This window comes from Salvia splendens, chromosome 6 (assembly GCF_004379255.2).
Source record: "Salvia splendens isolate huo1 chromosome 6, SspV2, whole genome shotgun sequence".
NCBI classification, from domain to species: domain Eukaryota; kingdom Viridiplantae; phylum Streptophyta; class Magnoliopsida; order Lamiales; family Lamiaceae; genus Salvia; species Salvia splendens.
The window spans coordinates 9,366,007-9,387,518 of NC_056037.1; the positions used below are offsets into that span (position 1 = coordinate 9,366,007).

The following is a 21,512-nucleotide window of genomic DNA, read 5'->3' on the forward strand; positions in this document are numbered from 1 at the left end:
TGTCAATCACCATATTAAGCCGTATCACACCAGAATTATCGCTAAAATTTAAAGTTACTAATATTTTAAATATCAAGTCATTTTCGCCAATTAATAGAATTCCACCGGCTTTACTACCCTACGATTATTTTAAGACAAATTTGGATGTATTATGGAAAACGTGATTTGAGTTTAACAAGTCCCTCATCAACTGTACTGGATACAAGTAGGAGCAATTTTTATTGCTAGTACATTTTGAGAACGTGGACTTTTCCGAATTAGAAAAAAATCATGATACTTCATTTCTTTATAAATTTAAAACAAGAAAATATTATACTTAATGGTATTCTATAAGTATAAATGAAGCAAGCAAAGAGAGAGGGCACATTCACATCTAACAAGAGCAATTCTTCTCCCAAAATATGGCCTTCGCTAACGGATTGAAACATGAGCTTCTCGATTCCCAAACGCATATTTGGAACCACCTTTTCAACTACATAAACTCAATGTCCCTAAAATGCGCGATTCAGTTAGGCATACCCGACGCCATCCACAAACACGGCAACCCCATGACGCTCTCCCAAATCCGGCTCCTCGTCCACTCGAAGTTCTTCGGCAAGGTCAAGATCTCCGAGGAGGACGCGTACTCCTTAACTGGGGCCTCGCGTCTCCTGCTGAGACACGAGCCCCTGAGCATGGCGCCCTTCGCTCTCGACCCCGTCTCGATGGACCCGTGGCATCGCATGAGCGACTGGTTCCGGGACTAGCGGTCCTCGCCGTTCGAGACCCAGCACGGCTTCACGTTCTGGGAGTACGCGGAGGGCAACGACAGGCTGGATGTGTTGTTCAATCAAGGCATGGCTAGCGACGCCGGCTGCGTTGCTAGGGACAGATGCGAGGCATGTGTTCGAGGGGCTTGACTCGATCGTCGACGTCGGCGGTGGGACCGGGGGGCCATGGCCAAGGGCTTCGTCGCCGTGTTCCCGGGCTTGAAGTGTGTTGTGTTGGATCTCCCACGGGTGGTTGAGGGCTTGGAAGGGTCCGAGAATTTGAGCTTTGTTGGTGGCGACATGTTTGAGTCCATTCCTCAAGCTGATGCTGTTTTTCTCAAGGTATATACGTTCACAAAAAATAGTCTCATACTAAAAATTATAAGTTATTCTCAATTTATTAGTATAACCTTTCAATCTATATTTTCTCTTTGTTTTTCTTACTTTACCCATTTTATCTATTTATTTATCTTATTCTACCAATTTCATTTTAAAACTAGTGCAGTCCACCAATGAGACTATTTTCCCACAAATTCTCTATTTTCAAAACTCACATTTTAACTAGATATATATGTTGTGATTACTGAGAACAGTGGGTGCTGCACAATTGGAACGATGAAGATTGCGTTAAAATACTTAAAAATTGCAAAGAAGCCGTAAGCATTAAGGGTGGAAAGGTGATTCTTGTTGAAGTGGTGATTGAAGATAGTGAGGAAGACGATGAAGCAACAGAAACTCAACTTTTCTTCGATATGAAAATGATGAGAAAGAGTGGGCTAAGGTGTTTTTCGCTGCTGGCTTCAGGAACTATAAGATTACTCCTGTCTTAGGTTTAAGATCTGTAATTGAGGTTTTCCCATGATTCATTTCATGGAGTTGGTGTGTTCTGTTCCAATTGTCTTGATCTTCATTAATTTAATGTTTCTACATGAAATAAAAATTACTACTACTTTTGTTTTGATCTTACCATGTCGTGTTGTCCAAATCATATGTTTAATATTGTCTAATGATAAAATTTTTCCAAAGTTCATATATATAACTTCTGAGTAAACTACAATGTGCAGAGCAATAAATAGAATGGGAATAGAAATGACCAGGCTCGAGATTATTTAAAAAATTTATCAAGTTTTGCTTGTAAAAAATAACAAAAAATTTTAGACGTTACAACCCTTGGTTCTAGCGATCGAGTTAAGATGGTCCATAGAATATAAATGTTGACTTAAATATTTGGGACAACATCAAAATCTATACATATATAATCAATGCACATGTATGGGTACGAGGCCAACAACTGCCGTGATTTTAATATCATGCTTCGACTTTGAAAGCAACTTGATCTTGATGGTCACATTCCTTCCACCAGCATCTAGAATTCCAGAAACTGAAATTGCACCCATAAAATTACAGAATGATTCCCAGAGTTACGTCAACATGATCATGTTAAAATACAATTTTTGGCATCCACATGACTACACATTATTTTATGTTTGTACTGGATTGATTTATTTAACAATATGAATATACTGACTGTATAAAGTTTTTACACCCTGCACTAAAAATGTTATAAAAATTATTTTTTTTGTTCTCATAATATTTAGAATTTTCTCATCTCAGTCCTACCCAATTTAACTAGTCCCTCGTTCCAATTAAGATGACACATTTGTCGTTATGAGATTTTAAGAGTTGTTGGTTAATATGATTAACTGAAAAGGGAAAAAGTGACTATAATTATTAAATGGAAAGAGAAAGAGAACATTAAATTAGAAAGAGGAAAAAAATAGTTAGATACTTAGATGTATTAATTAGATTAAAAAAAGTGACCAAAAATATAAATGTCTTATCTTTATTGGGAAAAACTAAAAAGAAAAATGTGTCATCTCATAAGACAAAGAGATTACATAATTCTAATTTCTAAACCTAGAATCACAAAAATATTCAATATACTATAAAGAGGGAATTCTTCAATAAAATTTAAAACTGATTTCGATGGTAATTTTGTAAAAGATGTAAGTTGCAAATCTCCTTACATCTTACATCCCTCTATAAAAAAAGAGTTTCTTTTCGGCACAAGATTTAAGAAAAATTATTTTAAATGAGTTAGGTAAAGAGAGAATATAGTAGAAAATAAAATAAAAAAAATGAAGAGAATAAAGTAAAAGATAGTACTATTTGAATAAGAGAGAAGAAATATACTACTCCACTCCATCCGTCCCCAAAGAATATACACTTTGAGTTCGACACCGGTTTTAATGTAAAATTAGTAATTAAAATATTGTTAGTGGAGAATGAGTACTCGCCTCATGGCTTTCCAAAATTAGAAAGTACATATTCTTGTGGGGCGAACTAAAAAGGAAAGAGTGCATATACCTGTGGGACGAAGGGAGTATTGCTTTTCTAAATCCAAAAAGAAAGAATATTCAGCCATTTCTAAATCCAAAAAGAAAGAATATTCAGCCATGGAAAGGAGGGAGCACAAACCAACACATTTAATTTTTTTCAGTAATTACATCACCATCTTCCTCCAACCTAATATTCAACACATGAACAGTTGCATCGATGCCAGTTTTACACTACGCTTAACTTAAAAATGAAGAAGCTAAAACACAGTAATTTCAGATTTACATCCAATAGTCAAATAAAATGAGGCAATTTCAGTACAGATAGGAAGGAAACACGATTCCTCCAAAATATTTTCACAATAATCAGTGTAACACACAGCATTACAAAAGAAAATATTACAGTTCAAAGTTGTCTCCTTTCTTATTGACATTGTTTGAAAAAAGGACCTAAGATAGAAGATACTTATCAAAGCTCAAAGCAAGAAACACTCTGACGATAAAGCTGAAGGCTGTGCTTGAATCCATCCATGTTCCATTATGAAAAGAGTTGAAGCATTCTACAACACCCACAACTCCACAGACTGAATCCCCATCTGATTATCATACAGCGCTTTACTTCAGTAAGGACAGTTATACGCATCTTGCATTTTAACTATTGTTACAAGAATTCAGCATAGTGAAATGCAAATTTATTAAACATCAACAAAGGATCCGATAACAGAGTTACAGAGTTCAGCATAGTAAAATGATCTGGTACAAGCAGATAAATTTGCAACATACCTCAGAGAAATAATGAAATTTGTAAACTGTTAGCAAAAAATCAATTAACTACTTAGAAAAACAATATTCAAATGATTTTGCAACTTTGCAAGACATGACACAAAAAAATGTTATCGAGATCCCTTAACCATAATAAGGCTGGACCCATTGCACAAAACAACCTGCGGATAAATCACATCCATCACTGCTCTGTCTAGTCAAATACTATGTGATGGATGAACCAACACATTTCTCATATCTTACTAGAGGTCTCAACTTAAAATGGTCTAAAGCGAGTTATTAGGTGATTGTATTGATTATAAATACAAGCATGAGTAATTAAAAATAATCAGCAAAGATTACAAAGACCTATACTTTGCACCTAGCTATAATCAGCAAAGGCCAACAAGCATATGAAACACCACATCAAAGTCAAACTTTTGCAAAGTCATCTTATAGCCATATATCAAAATCAAAGGCGATATCAAGCCAAAAGTAGGCATCAAATTATCAAAAGGATGACCTTTCAGGTGCTTTGCGATACACCAAAGAGGATACAATCGAAGCGATCAATATAATTTCAAAAAATCATCGAGCAAAGAATCCAAACTTGGCATCTTATATGTAACAAAGGATATAAACGAGGTCAAAAATCATCATTTTCAAAAACTAATGTAGTAATTGCCAAATAGCCATGAAATCAATCAAATATCCGCTATATTAATGCTCAAGTATCAATTAAATCTCATTTACCAATAACAACAGAGCACAAAAAACACCATTTGAAAAAATCAGTTGGAAACAAACATAAACAGTAATCAATGAAAGACCAAAATTGTATACCATCATCCACTAGAATTGGGCCGGTTCCCACTCGAACTAGGGCGGTTCGGATCCGAAAACTCACGGCCTCTCCTTACCGGGTCATATCCGCCTCCCGATTTCGGTCTCCCCTCGATCGCCGCGGACCTGTAATTCCCCGGATCCTGACCCTGACCCGGCCTCTGTCCTCTGAAATCCGGCTTAGCCTTAAAACCGCCCTTCACGAGGTCCGGCCCCGGCTTCTCCTCTTTCCCCACGAAACCCGGCCTGAGATGCGGCGGCACGAACTTTGACGGAAGCGGCGACACAGGCGAAGGCAAGGGTGACGAGCTCAGCACCGGAGCGGATCCGATCCGGCCCTGCGGGCGTAGGGAGATCGAATCGGCTTTAATTGGATTCGAAGGCAGAGAAGGAGAGGATATCTGCTCCTTAATTTCGGATTTCTGAGGGATGGAGATGGGCTTGGGCGTGGGTTTGGTCAAAACGAGCATATGTCCATGGATCCGAGAATTGGATAAGACGGTTTTGCTCTGATTGGAGAATGATTTAGCGGAGGAAGGGGTGTTGGTGGTGGATTGATGATTGTTGTTGCTCAGCTTTTTCTCGAAAATTCCATTGAAATTGAGGGAGGTGTACTTGTTGCTTCTTGCCATCCACCTGCACAACCACCACCGCCGCCGCCACAACCGCCGCCGTTAGCCACCGTTGTAAAGGAAAGGAGGAGGAGTTGCGGTGCGATGAGAGCTCTAATTGCGGATTTGAGGTCTCATTTCTTGAAGACGTGAAGTTATTTATTTCTTTTTTTTCGTTTCTTTTTTTTTCTTTTATTTATCCTCGTCCAATTAATTATCAATTAAGCTTCCGTGTCTGGCTAAACTTAATTTTATAAAATGTTTTGACTAAACAATACTAATAAAATTTTGACAAGTTTAGGTCTCAGGGTTATCATTATCCATTTACATTGTGACGAATATTTCATGACACGTATAAAATGAATATGTCCATCTCTCGACATTTTAAAGCGTAATTAATTGAGTAAATGGTCGGTCTCGTTTTTCCATTTAGCTGTAAAATCTTTCATAGAAAAACTAGATAATGTAATCTGTAGAAAGTTTATTTGATTTTGTCTTATTATTTATAACATTTACTCGATTTTATCTTATTTTTTAAATGTCAACTCGATTCTATATCGACCATGTAAAATTTATTGTTGTGAGGTTTAATGTGTGACTTTTTAATTTATTGTATTCCATATTGAAAGTAATAAATTATAGTATTTATGTTTGTTTGTTTTTTTGGCTTTCTTCGCAAATTTTGTTGAAAATTCTTATATATGGTGCTTATTTTCATCTTTGTTATATTGAATGTGCCACTTTAATACCATTCTTTTATTTATAATTGAATCATTTTTTAGTTCTTTTATAATTAATTGAGTCATACTCCATTTTCTCTTTCCTACTTCATTCTCTCTCTTAATTTATTCTTTCTACTTTATTCAATTTTCTACTTTATTCTCTATACTTTTTCTTTTTCTTACTTTATTACTTTCCCACTTAATACACTAAATATCTACTATTTTTTTAACTGCATGCCAAAAAGAAGTGTTTCAACTATGAAGGAACAGAGAGAGTACATTACAAGCCTAATATTTTATACTACAACTTATGTATTTTGAAACGGTATGAGTTTTAATGCACAATTAATAAAATAAGAGAAAAAAATTGGTAAAGTAAGAGAGATAAAGAGAAAAATGGGTAAAGTAAGAGAGATGAAGAGAAGTAAATGAAGTAGTTAGTGGATTGGGGTCCACTTCCTAAAATAGAAAATTTAAAAAGTTTCTATTTTTGAGAAATAGACTAAAATAAAATTAGTTTCTATTTTTAAGAAATAGAGGTGTATCTATTTAATTCTTAATTATAAGCAAACATAGATATAAAACTCTAGAACAAAAATTGATGAGGGAATAGTCTTTTAACTTAATCTAGATATACAAATCTCACAACAAGTGTTTAGGGTAACGTAAAACAAACACGACCTTAATTGATTTATGATTATTGTTCGATACTACTCTCTTGTAGTTTAGGTTTATTTTTAAAGCACTTATTGTTTGATTGTGAAGTTGTGATTATGTATACTTGTACATATTATACCCTAAAATTTAGGATAGTAGGAATGCCATCAACCCCAAAACCAACCATATTTACAAAATTAGACGAATCTGATTTCTCTAGGTCATCACCATTTTTGAAGATGACAGAGAATGGAGGAAAATTAGCAGGAGCCCGAGTCTGCTAATGAAATGGTAAAGAATACGAAAATTTTTCTGCATTCATCCATCTAAGACCGTAGATCTTCATAATTAAATGGCCCAAATTATTAAGATATAATCGTAACAATTTAAGTTCAAATTTTGATGTATGAAATGATTGTTTCTTAAAACTCCATTTACGGAGTTCATTTTATATTTTTTTCTTTGTTCAGCTTATAAACATATCTAGTTATCTTGAAAAAAGTCAATTCCAATGGAACAAACTTTATTTATGGTGCGCAAGAAAAACCAATTGTAGGGTGCGTTTTTGATGATCAGTTGTCGGTGTCACAACTAGGAGTTGCATTGCACATGGATGCGTGGTGGAATTGAATCTGCCATTTAATTTTTCTAGGACCACAGTCAATTAATAATTCCAAAAAAAAAATCCTTTAGTTAAACTTTGAAGTAGTGTTCGGTTTGGTAGATAAAATAATATTAAGATATAATCTTATATTGAGTTGTTAGATTATTTTAGTCATATGCGATTTAATTATGACTACTTATTCCATGATTATCCATCTAAGATTGAGTTATTTCATGAACCAAACACATTATGTATTTAATTATGGGATACAATCTTGCAAACCGAACGCCCCTAAATGTAATTTTTTGTACTTATTTGGAATGAGATGCTGTCGCGATATTTTAATTGATTAGTCTCCCTATTTGTGATTCATGTTAGTATTACGTTTCGTGTGTCTAACTGATCAGTGAAAGAAAAAAAAATGAAGAGATTAATATTCATAGTAATTATGTTACACCCATGTTAAAATCATAAAATTGATACTACAAGTTTGTGTGAAAATTAATCACCAACCCCTTATAGAATTTGATTTTTCCCTTTTCTAAATGGATTATTTACACATACATGACCATTTCATATTCATCATTACTAAAGTAGATGATGTGTATGATACAATAATATAACATTATCAGATTAAACAAATACGGTGGTCATGAGAGATATCAATTCCACTTGAAATCTGCATGTTGATCCAAATAGTCCGACACTTTGTATATAATCACGATTAAAAATTTATGGCCTAGAGAATATCACATTTTGAATTATCCTAAACCAAATAGCCCATAATCCGATAAAGTTGACCCGAATTTAACCCAAGTACTATAAGCTTGGCCCCAAATGAGTCAAGTTTCATTACTTTTTAATTAAATTTTTTATTATTTACGTTGGGGTCGATAATAGTAACAAAAATTATATTTAATTGAAAATTGTAAATATAGATAAAAAATTTTAATATTTTTATTAAAAAGTTTGTTAGAATAAAATACAGATAATCACAAACATATAGTTATAGAGTAAAAAGCAAGAAATATTTTACCTAATGTTATAATGTGTATATAAGCACGCTGATGCAAAGTAAATGATTTCATAATTTCATTACATAATTTTTTGAAGCTATATATATAAACAATATAGAGTCATAATCCTAGTCACAATATGAAACAAATCCCAGCCGGAATAGGAAACTTGTTGGACCTAAAATACTATCAAGCTCTTTATTCCAACAACATCCACTTTGAGAATGACAACTTCCAAGTAACCACATTTTATATCGAACACGTTAAATAGGGATGCTCATTTCAATGACTGAAATTCCTTAACTACTAGTATAAAACTCGAACTCAAATTTGTTTCCCAGAGTTACCGTCTTGCCATAAATATTTTTGTTTCATGTAACGTCTATCTGTTTGAGTATGCTAAAATTTATGAATTGAATAGATTTTAGTGATTTTCCCCTTTGTTTTAAGTGAAGATTATCGGAGGTACAAGTCTCCATACAAGCGACCCTGTTTAAAACCATTTTCACAACGTACTATATATGATTCTCGTCTCCCCTTTGTTTTAAGTGAAGATTGTCAGAGTCTCCATACAAGCGACTGTGTTTAAAACCATTTTCTCTACGTACTATATATAATTCTAGTCTACGTTTTATCGTTATTTCTAGAGTTTGATTAAAATTTGATGATATCAAATAATCTCATTCGATTTTTTTTATTGAGTGCCGAATACTACGAATTTTCATTGGTTTTTAAGTGAATGTTCATTCATTGACAACTCTCCTTCTTATTTCCCTCTTATTATATCCTTGCTAAGTCACGGCTTTTCAAACTTTGTCATCCTTAACAAGGTGCGTTCGTGACAACTGTGACATCAAATTTGATACAAATAAGTACTAAAGTTTGTACTTATTATAAATATATATAAATACTTAATTAGAATATTTAAGAATGATAGGAACGGTATAGCAACACATGAAATGACATATTTGATGGAGCATTCAATATCCTGTTGTCACATACCGCTACACTTAATAAGTAGACACGTATGTTACCTAACTTATCGGAAAGTATTTAATTGTGAGTTATATATCTTAGTAACTGAACAGAAATGTGAAAAGAATGCGCAGTGAAAGTTAATCTTTATGTTCATCTCATTCTTTTCCTTTTGAATTTCCTAACGAAGAAAACATTCACTAGTACAACAATTTCAGATAAATAAAAATGCACATCAAACTGTTAATAAACCCCAATTTAAGAATTCGTTGTAAACTTTCACTAGTCCATATGGAGTGTGGGCATGGTTTTTAATGCGCAAATTGTGCGCCATTTTAAGTTTGGACCACCACCAAAAATAGAAGTGATGGGGATAATCTTATTTAAAATTGGGCAGTGATTTAGAGACATAATGTCTCTATGCCATAATACCCCTATGTCATTTTGACATAATTATATTTTATATTGTGACTAATTTTCCCTATTAATTGTTTTAGAAAGACAAATCTTAAATTATGAAATTTAATTAACACATGCTTGCATTAATGTATTCATAATTTTAATTAGACTATTTAAAATCTTAATTAGAGTATTATTAAATGTACGTTGGATAATTTTATGGGAAATGCTCATAAAATTTTTAAAATATAAAATTATAAATGATTGTTCTTATAAATAAAAATAATTGTTTTTGTAAATAAAAATTATTAATTTTGTAAATAATAATTATAATTTTTGTGAGTAAAAGATATTAATACTATTTTAGTAATAAAAGTTATTCTATTCATTAATAAAATTTATTGTTGTAATAAATACAATATATTGTTACTTTTAAGAAAAAAATTATTTTATGAATAAATATTATTATTGTAAATAATAAATTTAATTATTTTTAAAGCATCAATAGTCGACGAACCTTTTGATTTATCGGATAGATGAGAAGCTTATTACCAATTGAACTAAACTTCATCAGATAGATGATGATTCAAACCCTTTGATTTATCGGATAGATGAGGAGCTTATTACCAATTGAACTAAACTTCATCATTGAATAAAAAATTTATTTTTCAAATAAAAGTTATATATTTACTATGAAAAGTAATAAAATTTTTAAAATAAAAAATTTATTACTCTATTATATAGAATTATTATTCTTTTGAATAAAATTTATTAATTTGATTTTTTTTAAATATAAGTTATTATTAATGAGAATAATAGTTGGTACTAAATTATTGTTTATGCAAAACTAAAGTACAGTTTAAAACACAAAAGTTATTATTGTTTTGAATAATAATAAACATAATTTGTTTCAACGAATAAAATTTACTACTACTATTTTTATTGCGAAAAAAAGTTTTTGTTTATTGTGGACAAAAGTTATATAATTTTTCTATTGTACAAGAGTTAGTATAATTGTGAAAAAAATAATCATTTGATGAATAAAATTTATTGTACTATAGTTTTCAATAAAAGAATTATTGTAATAAAAAAGTATTTTTCTTTAAATTGAAAGTTATAACTCTAAGAAATAAAAATTATTACTCCAATAAATAAAAGTTTTTATGCTTATGAATAAACTCTATTATTCTTGTAAATAAAATTACTACTTTTTGTGAGTAAAATACTGTTATTGTAAATAAAATTTAGTAATATTATTTTCTAACAAGAGTTACTATAAGTTTAATAGATAAAAGTTAGTATTATTTTAATTAATAAATAATTTTTTTCTAATGGATGGTGTTATATTTTTTAATAAAAGTTGCGAATGAAAGTTAACTTTTTTGCGAATGAATAAAAATTTATTCCACAATTCTAGTGAATACAAGTTTGTGTGAATAAAAATTACTATTTTTGTGAATAGAAAATTTAATTTTTATGCATAAAAGTTGTAATAATTGAAAGCCATTGCTTTTGCGAATAATATTTTTTGTGATTTTTGTGAAAAACATCATTTTTTTATAGATAAAAATTTTGATCATAATGGAGTATATCAAAGTTTTATTGTTCTTACAGACAAATAAAATATAATAACTAATATTGATTAAATAGCTTAATATAAATTTAAATTACCCTAATTAATCAATTAGTATAAACTAGTAACAGTTTTTATAGTAATATTGGAGAGAAAAATCAATTTTTTTTTGTAAATAGTTAATAAAATCAAATTGGAAGTGAAAAATTGAGCACACTAAAAATATTTTTTATTAAATTATTTTCACTAAAATTTATAAAGACTAATTTGATTAGAAACTCACGTATGTTAATATATAAAAGACAACAAATTTATACTAATATTTTATATTTAAATATATACCCATAAATAAATGCAATAAAAGTAGAGAAACAAAATGAAGATTGTCCATCAAAATATACGGGTCCCATGTTAACAAATTACTCCATAATTAGATCTAATTAATATACTAGTACAATTTAACGTAAAGGATAGTAAAGTAAATATATAAAATATTAATTTAACTAAAAATAAAATCTGGTATACAATTACTATAAAGTCCCCATTATGGCATAGACATTATGTCTATAAATCATTTCTCTTTAAAATTATGTAGTATTTATTACATGCATGAATTGTCGTTGTTAATTGCATCACCAATTCTGAAGTCACTTACTCTTGTCAGATTAAACGTACTATGCCTTTATTTTAATTAAATAAGAGTAGGTGACGTTGTAAGAGCAACGCGTCTCGCGGGCGTCTCTTATCTCGTCCCTCCGAGACGAGACAGACGCGGGACGCGTTGCAGCGTCCCGTCTCGTCATCATCCCGCCGAGACGCCCGTCCCACCGAGACGGATGGCGAGCAGTCTCGCCACACGCCCGCGTGACGCCCACTCGCCGGCCCGCGAGTGGGATTCGTCACGCTGATGCAATAAATAATTTTTTAAAAAAATCAAATTTAATAAAAAAATTTAAAATTTTAAAAACGGTAATATAACCGTTCAACGGTCATTTTTAAAAAAATCTTTTTTTATTCTATAAATACTCATCTTTCACACACACAAACACACATCTATTCTTCTCAAATCATCTCTCTTTCCTCTCTAATTTTCATCTCAAATCATCTCTTTTATTCTTCTCCCAAATTTAATCCATTCATGGATCCATTTGAGCAAATGCGTCGAATAATGAAAGAATCGCTTGAAGAAGATCGACGTAGGGAGGCGGAGGAAGCCGCGCCGCCCCAACGACGATCCCGGACTTACATCCATCGTAACCGGGAGGAAGCCGCCACAAGGTTAGTATGCGACTTTTAATGAAGTGTGTTTTTATTAATTGAATTTGTTGGAAATAAAAATAAAAATGAAATTGAATGAATAGTTAAATGATGCGATGGTTAAGAGACAGATAAGAGATGGAGGGTTGCAAGTGTTGTCTCTTAGTTAAGAGATAGAATGAAAAGTACAGTGGGGCCCATAAATAGTTAAGAGATGAGATAGTTAAGAGACGGATAAGAGACCGCGTTACTGATGGCCTAAGTAATTCTTATAAATTGATCTTCTATTCATTAATCCCACATTCATTTTTAGCAATGAATGTAAACCTACTGTGTTTTCCTGAATTACTACTTATTATGCTCGAAAATACTTACAATTGTTTATTTTGTAATTTTGTATGAACCATTCTCGTGCTTTCACAATAGGTAATATTAATAACAAAAAGTATAGAAATGTTTTCCGCCACTCTTTTTTTATAAGGTATTATATAAATGATTTTTATCTTGCACTTCAAATTAGCAAAATAATAACTGAATACCTTAATTTTGGCATGAAGGTTTCTTTCGTGGTGATTAAAAAATACTCTATCTATTTACAATATTATCTGTGTTAAATATATCAATTTTTTTCTCTTAACTTTTTCTGACTTATAAATATTTTATACTTTTTTACTAGATTTATTTCCAATCTTAATACACCCATCACCAAAAATTAACATTTTTGGAAAAAATGTGACAGCTAGAATAAAAAACACACGTAGACATCCATATTTTACAGAATAACACGTAAGCGTGCATCTCGCCAAATATAAAGTTATTTTTTTATGCAAGAAAAGTATGCATAAAAAATATTTTGTTAGATTCTATATTTTTGGATAAAGTTATTTAATAATTTATTTTATAACAAAATAAGAAATTAGTTGCTTAGATACTAGTATGTTAAAAGATATAGAGAGATTTTGTACGAAAATAATACTAAAAAAAGTTGTTTTTAGACCGCATGCAGAGTGGCCCTAAAATTCCTGACTCATGAGAGCATCCACAATGGCGCCTAGCGCACCTCCTAGCCGAGCGCCGGCGCTAGGCGAACCATGTCCATTGGAGAATCCGAAAACCGCCGAGCGGTTTTTCGGAAATCAATTTCGCCTAGCGCTAGGCGGTCGAAAACCGCTGGGCTATGCGCTGGGTGATCCGCTCGGCTCCATTGCAGCGCCCGGATCGCCCAGCGCATAGCCCAGCGGATTTTTTTTTTAATTTTTGAAACATTATATATACGCGATTTGCACTTCATTTTCATTCGCACCACTTGTATTAACGAGTACTCTCCCTATCTTAATTTCTGTACAAGATCAACACCGAGAAATGGATCTGAACAACGAGCCTAGTTCAGGGACGAGCGGTTCTCAAACTCCCCCAATCCCCGTTGGAGGCGGATGAAATCAGATGCCTGGGTACTACAACATGTACCCGTGGCAGCAGATGCTACCCGGGATGCCGACCGGAGGGAGTCCGCCGGGGGGGTTCCCGGCGATGCGGGGTTGGGCACCCAATATGCAGATGATGCCGGGGTGGGCACCCAATATGCAGATGATACCCGGGGGAGGTTCGGCGACGCATGGGACGCCGGGGGGTTTTGATGATTTTGCGTTGTCGGATTTGGGGTTTGATAGTCTCGGAGTTCCGAAAACTCCCGTTCAACCGGGGGGAGCAGTGCAGGGTAGTGGCGCCCCAAAGAAGAAGGGCAAGGGAAAGAAGAAGGGCAAGGGAAAGAAGGTCGGGGAGTCGTCGCAGCCGGGTGGGGATGACCCCACGGTACGGAGAAGGTGGACGGACGAGGAGAACGTTGCGCTGTCAAAGGCGTGGGTGAGTGTTTGCAACGATCCTCTTGTTTCTAATAACCAGAGGATCGTCAACGTGTGGGGCAAGGTAGCAGCAGCCTACCAACTATTTTGCTCGGAGGGGAGGCCACACAAAGGGGAGGATTGCCGGAAGGCGTGGAACCGAATCAGGGCTGTCATCTCCCGATTTTCGGGTTTGTACGCCAACGCCCTCCGCATGCAGAGTAGTGGCCAAACGGAGGACGACTGCAGGAGGATAGCGGAGAAAGCCTTCCCCCAGCCCGGGTTGTATAAGAACTTCACCTACTGGAACTGCTATCTTGTGCTGAACGACTCCGAGAAATTCCGAGTAGGTGTCGACGCTGGCTGGCCGAAGAAGCAACGATTGAACTATACCGGGGATTACAGCGGCAGCAGCGATGGTTCCCGCGACCTCACCGAGACGGACCAGGTGCTCCCCAACCCTCGTTCGTTCGGCCGCCGACCTCGCCCCGCAGGGCAAAAGCGCGCGCAACGGGAGGCGAGGGGGTCGCCGGGGGTTCCCAGGAGGTCCAGTCGGCATCCCCCTTTGACCGCCAGTCTACAGAGGATCTCAAGTACTTCGCGCGTCAACAAACGCGCCAGATGATGGTGAAGACGTTAGCCGAATGCCGAGCGGCGACAGACCCTCAGGAGAAGAGATTTCTCTTCACATTGCTCGAGAGCATGAATGACGATCTGCGTGGAGGCGGCAGCGGCGGTGGCAGCGGAGGCGGCGGTGGCAGTGGCGACGGAGGCGACAGAGGTGAGGGAGCCGACGTGTGATTTTTTTTAAGCAATGTACTTTTTCGATTATGAATGTAATTTTTTTTATTAATGTATTTTTTAAAATTTTTGTACTTTTTTTAATTTATTGTACTTTTTTTAAAATTAAAATAGTATTATTAATGTTTCTCGTATATGTCTCGTAAATTAAATTCCGTATATTGTGTTATTAGTGATGTGGCTATTGATGTAGCTGGACTATTTATGATATGACTAGGCTATGGCTGAGCTATTTCTGATGTAGCATGAGGATTTTTAGTATTGATGATGTGGGAGGAGGAGTTTGTGGCTGGGCTATGGCTGGGCTATTGCTGGGCTATAACCATCGTGGATGCTCTGAGTTGTAAGGCCATCCACAACGCTGTTCCTATACCGTTCCTTAAACCACTATTTGAGGGCCCCACTGTACTTTTTTACTCCATTCCTTAACTAAGGAACGGAACCTGCAACCCTCCGTTCCTTAACCGTTCCTTAAATTACTATTCATTCAATTTCATTTTTTTATTTCCAACCCAATTCAATTTAAATAAACACACTTTATTAAAAAACAAACACACTTTATTAAAAAACACACAACATTAAAAAAAATTACAACTTAAACTTAAAAAATAAAATCACACAATTAAAATCCTAAAAAAATAAAAGTACACAATTTTAATAATTTCATCCGCCAAAATTTGCCCAAATGTGCTCAATTAGATCATGTTGGAGTTGGGTGTGGGCACTAGAGTCGCGTGTCCTTGCACGAATAGATAACCGTTCTTGTATAGACGGATGCGCTCCACTTCGAGGCGGACTACTTGCGGTTGAGCTTCCGGGGGATTCGTCGTCGAACCAATTTCCCGCCTCGGGTCCTTCGTCTTGGACAATCATGTTGTGCAAGATTATGCACGTATACATGATGTCGACCATGTTTTCCATGAACCACGTATCCTTGCGAGCAGCCTTCTGGAAGAACTCTTCCCGGGCTGCCAAAGTATTCGCGATGTGGAGAAATAACGGTTTCCCCATGCGGAAACGGCGACGGAAGTACGTATCTCCCCAAACCGGGTTATCGCAGAAGTAGTCGCGTACTAACCTTGCGGCGGCTTCCTCCCGGTTACGATGGATGTACGTACGGGAGCGTCGTTGGGGCGGCGCGGCTTCTTCCGCCTCCCGTCGTCGATCTTCTTCAAGTGATTGTTCCAATATTTGACGCATTTGTTCATAAGGATCCATTAGTTTGATTAAATTTGGGAGAAGGAAAATATAGTTGATTTGAGATGAAAATTGGGGTGGAAATAGAGAGGAATATATGTGTGTTTGTGATTGAAATGAGTATGAAATAAGAGTATTTATAGAGTAAATAAATAAAATAAAAATTAAAAAAAAAAATAAAAAACGGATTTAAAAAAAACGGTCTCATTACCGTTGCAAAAAAAAAAATTTTATTAAATTCGAATTTAAAAAAAAATGAATTATTGCGTCACCGGACGAAGCCCACTCGCGGGGCAGCGAGTGGGCTTCACGCGTCGAATGGGAGGCCGCCACGTCGCCTCGGCGCGTGGCGGAACGTTCCGTTCCGCGTTCCTCCGGAAAAGAACGCGGCACGACATAGGAATGGCGACGGCACGGAACGGCGACGGAACGCACCCCGCAACGCGTGCCGCCGCGGAACCGTTCCGCCGGAACGGCATAGGAACCGCAACGGCACAGCGTTGCGGATGCCCTAAGTGGTGTAATGAAAGGACTAACCCACCTTTATTCTCGCTCAAGTCGGCTATTTGGTTTGACTCCCAAAGTAAAATGCGGGCACAGACCATACATGATTATGTAGGGAGTGAAGTGATGCCATTTAGTGAAGAAAAAGATGTGGTGGTGTCGTAACACAATTTTCAATTTTGCAACCTCTCATCAAAACAAAGGCTATGACGTCACTCTTTACATAACCCACAACATTTATGACGCTTGCTTGCAACACATTCCACTCTCCTCCTCTAACAAACAAAACCCCTCTCCCCTCTCCCTCTCCCTCTCCCTCTCCCTCTCAATCTCAATATATATAACAACCACACCTCTCTCGCGGACAGGCGATCAACATTCCGACCAGCTTAAACGCGGAGAAGACCGCCAGATTCCTCCGGCGGACTGCATCGCCTGCTGCAGGGTCTCGTGGCCGAGCTTCCGGTGGTGTTCGTGGGAGGGCGGTGGCTCGGCCTCGGCGGGTTGGAAATTACTAGAAATTACTATTCATTTCTTATTGAGCACAGGAATTTAGATTTTGACATGTAGTATAACGGTGGGATCGTCACACAGTGTGTACTGCGATAAGAAATTAAACCCTTGATTATGTATACAGAAAAAAACTAGTACTATCATTTCTTCGTACAAATATAATCATAGTACAAATTTACTTCTGAAATACGAGTTGGCAATAATGGTACCATGATTAATGCTCTAGTCCAAAAATCTCAAATTTGAGTCCACTTTGATTTGTTAGTTTTAAATATTCCCACTGTAGTCCCACAATAAAAAGTTATATTTTGTCATTTCGATCCGTCCCACAATAAGAATAATATTTTACTTATACACATAAATGTTAAGTAGACCTCAAATTTCACCAACTTATTTTATTCACATTTTATTATAAAATTGATATTTATAAGTGAGACCCATATTCCACCACTAATTTATTCAACCCACTTTTTTTTATATTTCATAAAACTCATATCATAACCAAATATGACTTCTATTGCAGGACGGAGGGAGTATCAAGTCTATTTGTCTATGAAAAATAATTGAACATGAATTTTAGAAAATTCGATAACTATACTTTATGTTCGGGACAAGAAATCGTTTTGGGGGAGAAAAATATATGTTATATTTTATAATTTTGAAAAGGGACATTCAGCGAATAATTTTACATGCATGCAAAATTCGAGTGAGGGCATTTGTCCCTCCTGCCAATAACCTGGCTACATGTTGGCAGATGTTTTAATTTTATTTTTTTTATTGAAAACAAGTCGATATATTTGGAATATTTGAAAAAGGGAAATAAAGAGAGAGCAAGATGTGTTTTAAAGCACTGTGGGTGTAGGATTTTAAACATAATAATTGCAGTATAAAGTGAGAAAATATTTTCTTTTAGCAATAGCAAGGAAAAAACGAGGATGACTTTAGCTAAATTTAATCGACAATTGTGAAACATTAGTAAATTACGAATTCTTGAATTCGGCCACAAAAGGTTTTACTACCAAATCTTGTCCGGTAAGTATAAATATTATATACAGGCTAGAATAAATCTGAAGTTCAGGCCCATTTTATTATATTGTAGCCCAAACTATTGGTCCAGAAGTTCAAATTCAAATTCACAATTTAGTTTCTAACTTCCTACGTATAAAAGGGCAAACTGCCTTAAAAGTCACAAACTTTTTCATTTTCCGGTTTTTTTCCATGAACTAAAAAATTGGCGTATAATGTCATGAACTTTATCAGGTTGTTGGAATTTCCCATTTGACCCGACCCTAGAGTTTTCCGGTCGAAATCTTGCACACGTGGCAAGCCTGAAATCTGGCGTGGAAAACGCTGGAAATTCATTAGCCCTAAAAGTCACAACCTTTTCCTGTTTTCCGGTTTTTCCCACGAACTTTTCGCATTCTCCCGTCGCGATTTCTTCTCACGGGAATTCTGTCGTAATCCAATTTCAATTTTTTTAATTTCAAACAATCGATTTTTGGTCAATTTTGATTGAATGTGCGATTTTTTGATTTATTCGAAATTAGTCAATTTTCTGGTTTGAATGTGTGGTTTCAATCTCAATTTTGTTTTTTTTAGAATAATCACTTTAGCTCCCAAATCTCGACCAATTCAATGTATCTATCAACAAATTAAACGACTCCATTCCAAAATGCCTTGTAGGAAAATCAAAGGAATAACTTCTCGACTCTTCTCTTTGTGGGAAGCCTCTTGACACCGTGTGCCCCAAAACTCTAGCTATTGCCACGAGTGGCGGCGGCAAAGGGAAGAAGAAACTCTCTAGCGGCGCCATTGCGGGAAATGCAATTGGATCTGTTTTAGGGAGGTTTCTCTTGCTGTTACTACTCCCTCCGTCCCAAGATAAGCGACTCGTATTCCTTTTTAGGATATCCCACTATAAGTGAGTCGTTTATCTTTTTAGCAAAAAATTCTCTCTTTTTAGCAAAAAATTCTCTCTCTTACTTTATTCTCCACCTACTTTATTCTCTCTTCATTCCTCTAATTTTCTCTCTCTCTTTCTCTCTCTCTCATACTTTACTATCCTCACTTAAACTATTTAAATATGAATTCCTTAAATCTCGTGCTAAAAAAAGTGCTTCACTTATCTTGGGACGAAGGGAGTATTATTTATCCTGTGTAGGAAGCAGAGCAGGAAGAAGTCGCGGTCAGTCGACATGGCGGCTTTAAAAAAAATAGGAAAGCTCCGCAGGCGTGCAGAAGCCCCTTTCCGCCATCGTGCTCATTGTCGTCGGCACCGATTTGAGAGTGAAGTGAAAGGAATTTGGGGATGAATTTAGGGTAAAAAATGGGGGTGAATTAGGCTAAATTTAGGGATTTTGTGGGCTAAAATACGAGTAAGCTTAATTTTAACACGTCAGTACACACTCATCACGCTCTCAGCAACCACGTTAGCTTAAAAGGACACGTCAGCATGATAATTTTTTAGTTCGTGGGAAACACCGAAAAATGTGAATAGTTTGTGACTTTTTGGGCAGTTTGACACGTCAACTTATACACTCAACAGCCACGTCAACTTACTTTATGGCCGAAAAACCAGTTATGGGAAAACGGCAACCGAATGTAAAGTTCATGAGATTATACGCCAATTTTTTAGTTCGTGAGAAAAATCAGAAAAATGAAAAAGTTTGTGACTTTTAAGGCGGTTTGCCCTATATAAAAAGAGCTATATGTATATACAGGAGTTTGAATTGTTAGTCAATACACACCTTTTGTCATTATAGCTAATTTAATACATAAATTTTTAAAAATAAATGCAATCGAAAGGATTGTTTGATAAATTTTATTTTAGATTGTGGTACCCTTTACACATGAAATCATAGATTGGGAGTTGGGAGCGACATTTAATTCGTTGGAATTTAAACTATTCAAACAGATATATATCTGCTGGACTTGTAGTAATTCTTTTTTTTTTTTAGATTTTTAATTGGTATCTGAATCTAATTTTCACGAATAAGATTAATTCGATATATTTACTTACCGTAGCTTAATCTTTAAGATGAAGCGAAGAGTAGTTAATCGATTCTTGTATATGGAGATGGATATTTTTTGTTTGAAATTATGGATTAGTTAGTATGAAATCCATATTATTATTATCGACCGCCCCATTATTTAACGCAGGTTCCATGATTTAAAAACTAAATTAAAATGTTGAAAATTTTGCTGATATAATCTAATGCCGAGCATGCCATTATAGCCTAGATGAAGGACCACTTAAAATAATTTTATTTGTGGAATCCTTTAAGAAATTGGGGCCTATATTTGACCATAATAATTGTCCAAAAAGAAATTAATGCTCTTACGTTGCCAAATTAGTTTTGTATTCAAAATTTTAGCAACAACATTAGTTTCCCATTTTTGTTCACTTTTTGTAGTATAATACTTTCTCATTATCATAAAAAAAAGTTGACTTTCTTGATATGCGAATTTTTAACAACTTAACTAATTTGGTGGTGTAAACCAACTCAAACAATAATAGTTTACGTAGAAACTATGCATTGTTTTATACTTTTAAAACATATTTATATCTTTAAACCTCGATGCATTTTTACTTGAAATTCAGAGAGCACCAAACACCACTAACCAGAGTCTGATTTGGCACTTAATTTGAGTAAAATATTAATTTTCAAACACTTAGTAGTATATATAATTATAGATACTATTAACTTTAATTAGTTTTTTTACAATCATTATTTTTAGGAAATTCTATGCATAGCTATGCATATCCTTAAATTGTTCTTATGGACTAATATATTATTAGTGATGTCTTTAGTTTTGCTCTTTTTAAATCAAGAAACTGAAAATTATAAAATAAAATTGAAACAGGTAAGTACTAAATTTAAATATATAAGTACGGGACAAATGGCATATTATTAGATAATGTGCTATGCGTCGATATTGCCTTTGATTTATATTTAACAAATATATCAACATCAAAATTATGAAATGGGTTTCTTGATTAAATTAGTGACAATTTTGGTGGGAGGTGGACCCTTTACTTTGAATGTTTGAACACCTTTTAGTCCATGAACAATATAGCCTTTTTCTTACACTTTCCTTCGCATTCTCTTTTTTCCCAAATGATACTTCATCAAAGTATAATCATTATGAATC

At 34.8% G+C, this 21,512-nt stretch overlaps 1 protein-coding gene and 1 pseudogene across 1 annotated transcript; one reads left to right on the top strand and one right to left on the bottom strand.

The window, feature by feature from the left end:
• The first annotated feature begins 331 nt into the window (after positions 1-331).
• On the top strand, positions 332-1,715 carry LOC121806578 (annotated as a pseudogene).
• A 1,644-nt stretch (positions 1,716-3,359) lies between these two features.
• On the bottom strand, positions 3,360-5,463 carry LOC121806853 (translation initiation factor IF-2-like). Its single transcript, XM_042207014.1, has 2 exons — positions 4,691-5,463; positions 3,360-3,681 (listed from the first exon to the last, which is right to left on the bottom strand). The coding sequence occupies exon 1, from the start codon at positions 5,320-5,322 to the stop codon at positions 4,693-4,695; it is 630 nt and encodes a 209-aa protein (XP_042062948.1). The 5' UTR covers positions 5,323-5,463; the 3' UTR covers positions 3,360-3,681; positions 4,691-4,692.
• Positions 5,464-21,512: the final 16,049 nt, after the last annotated feature.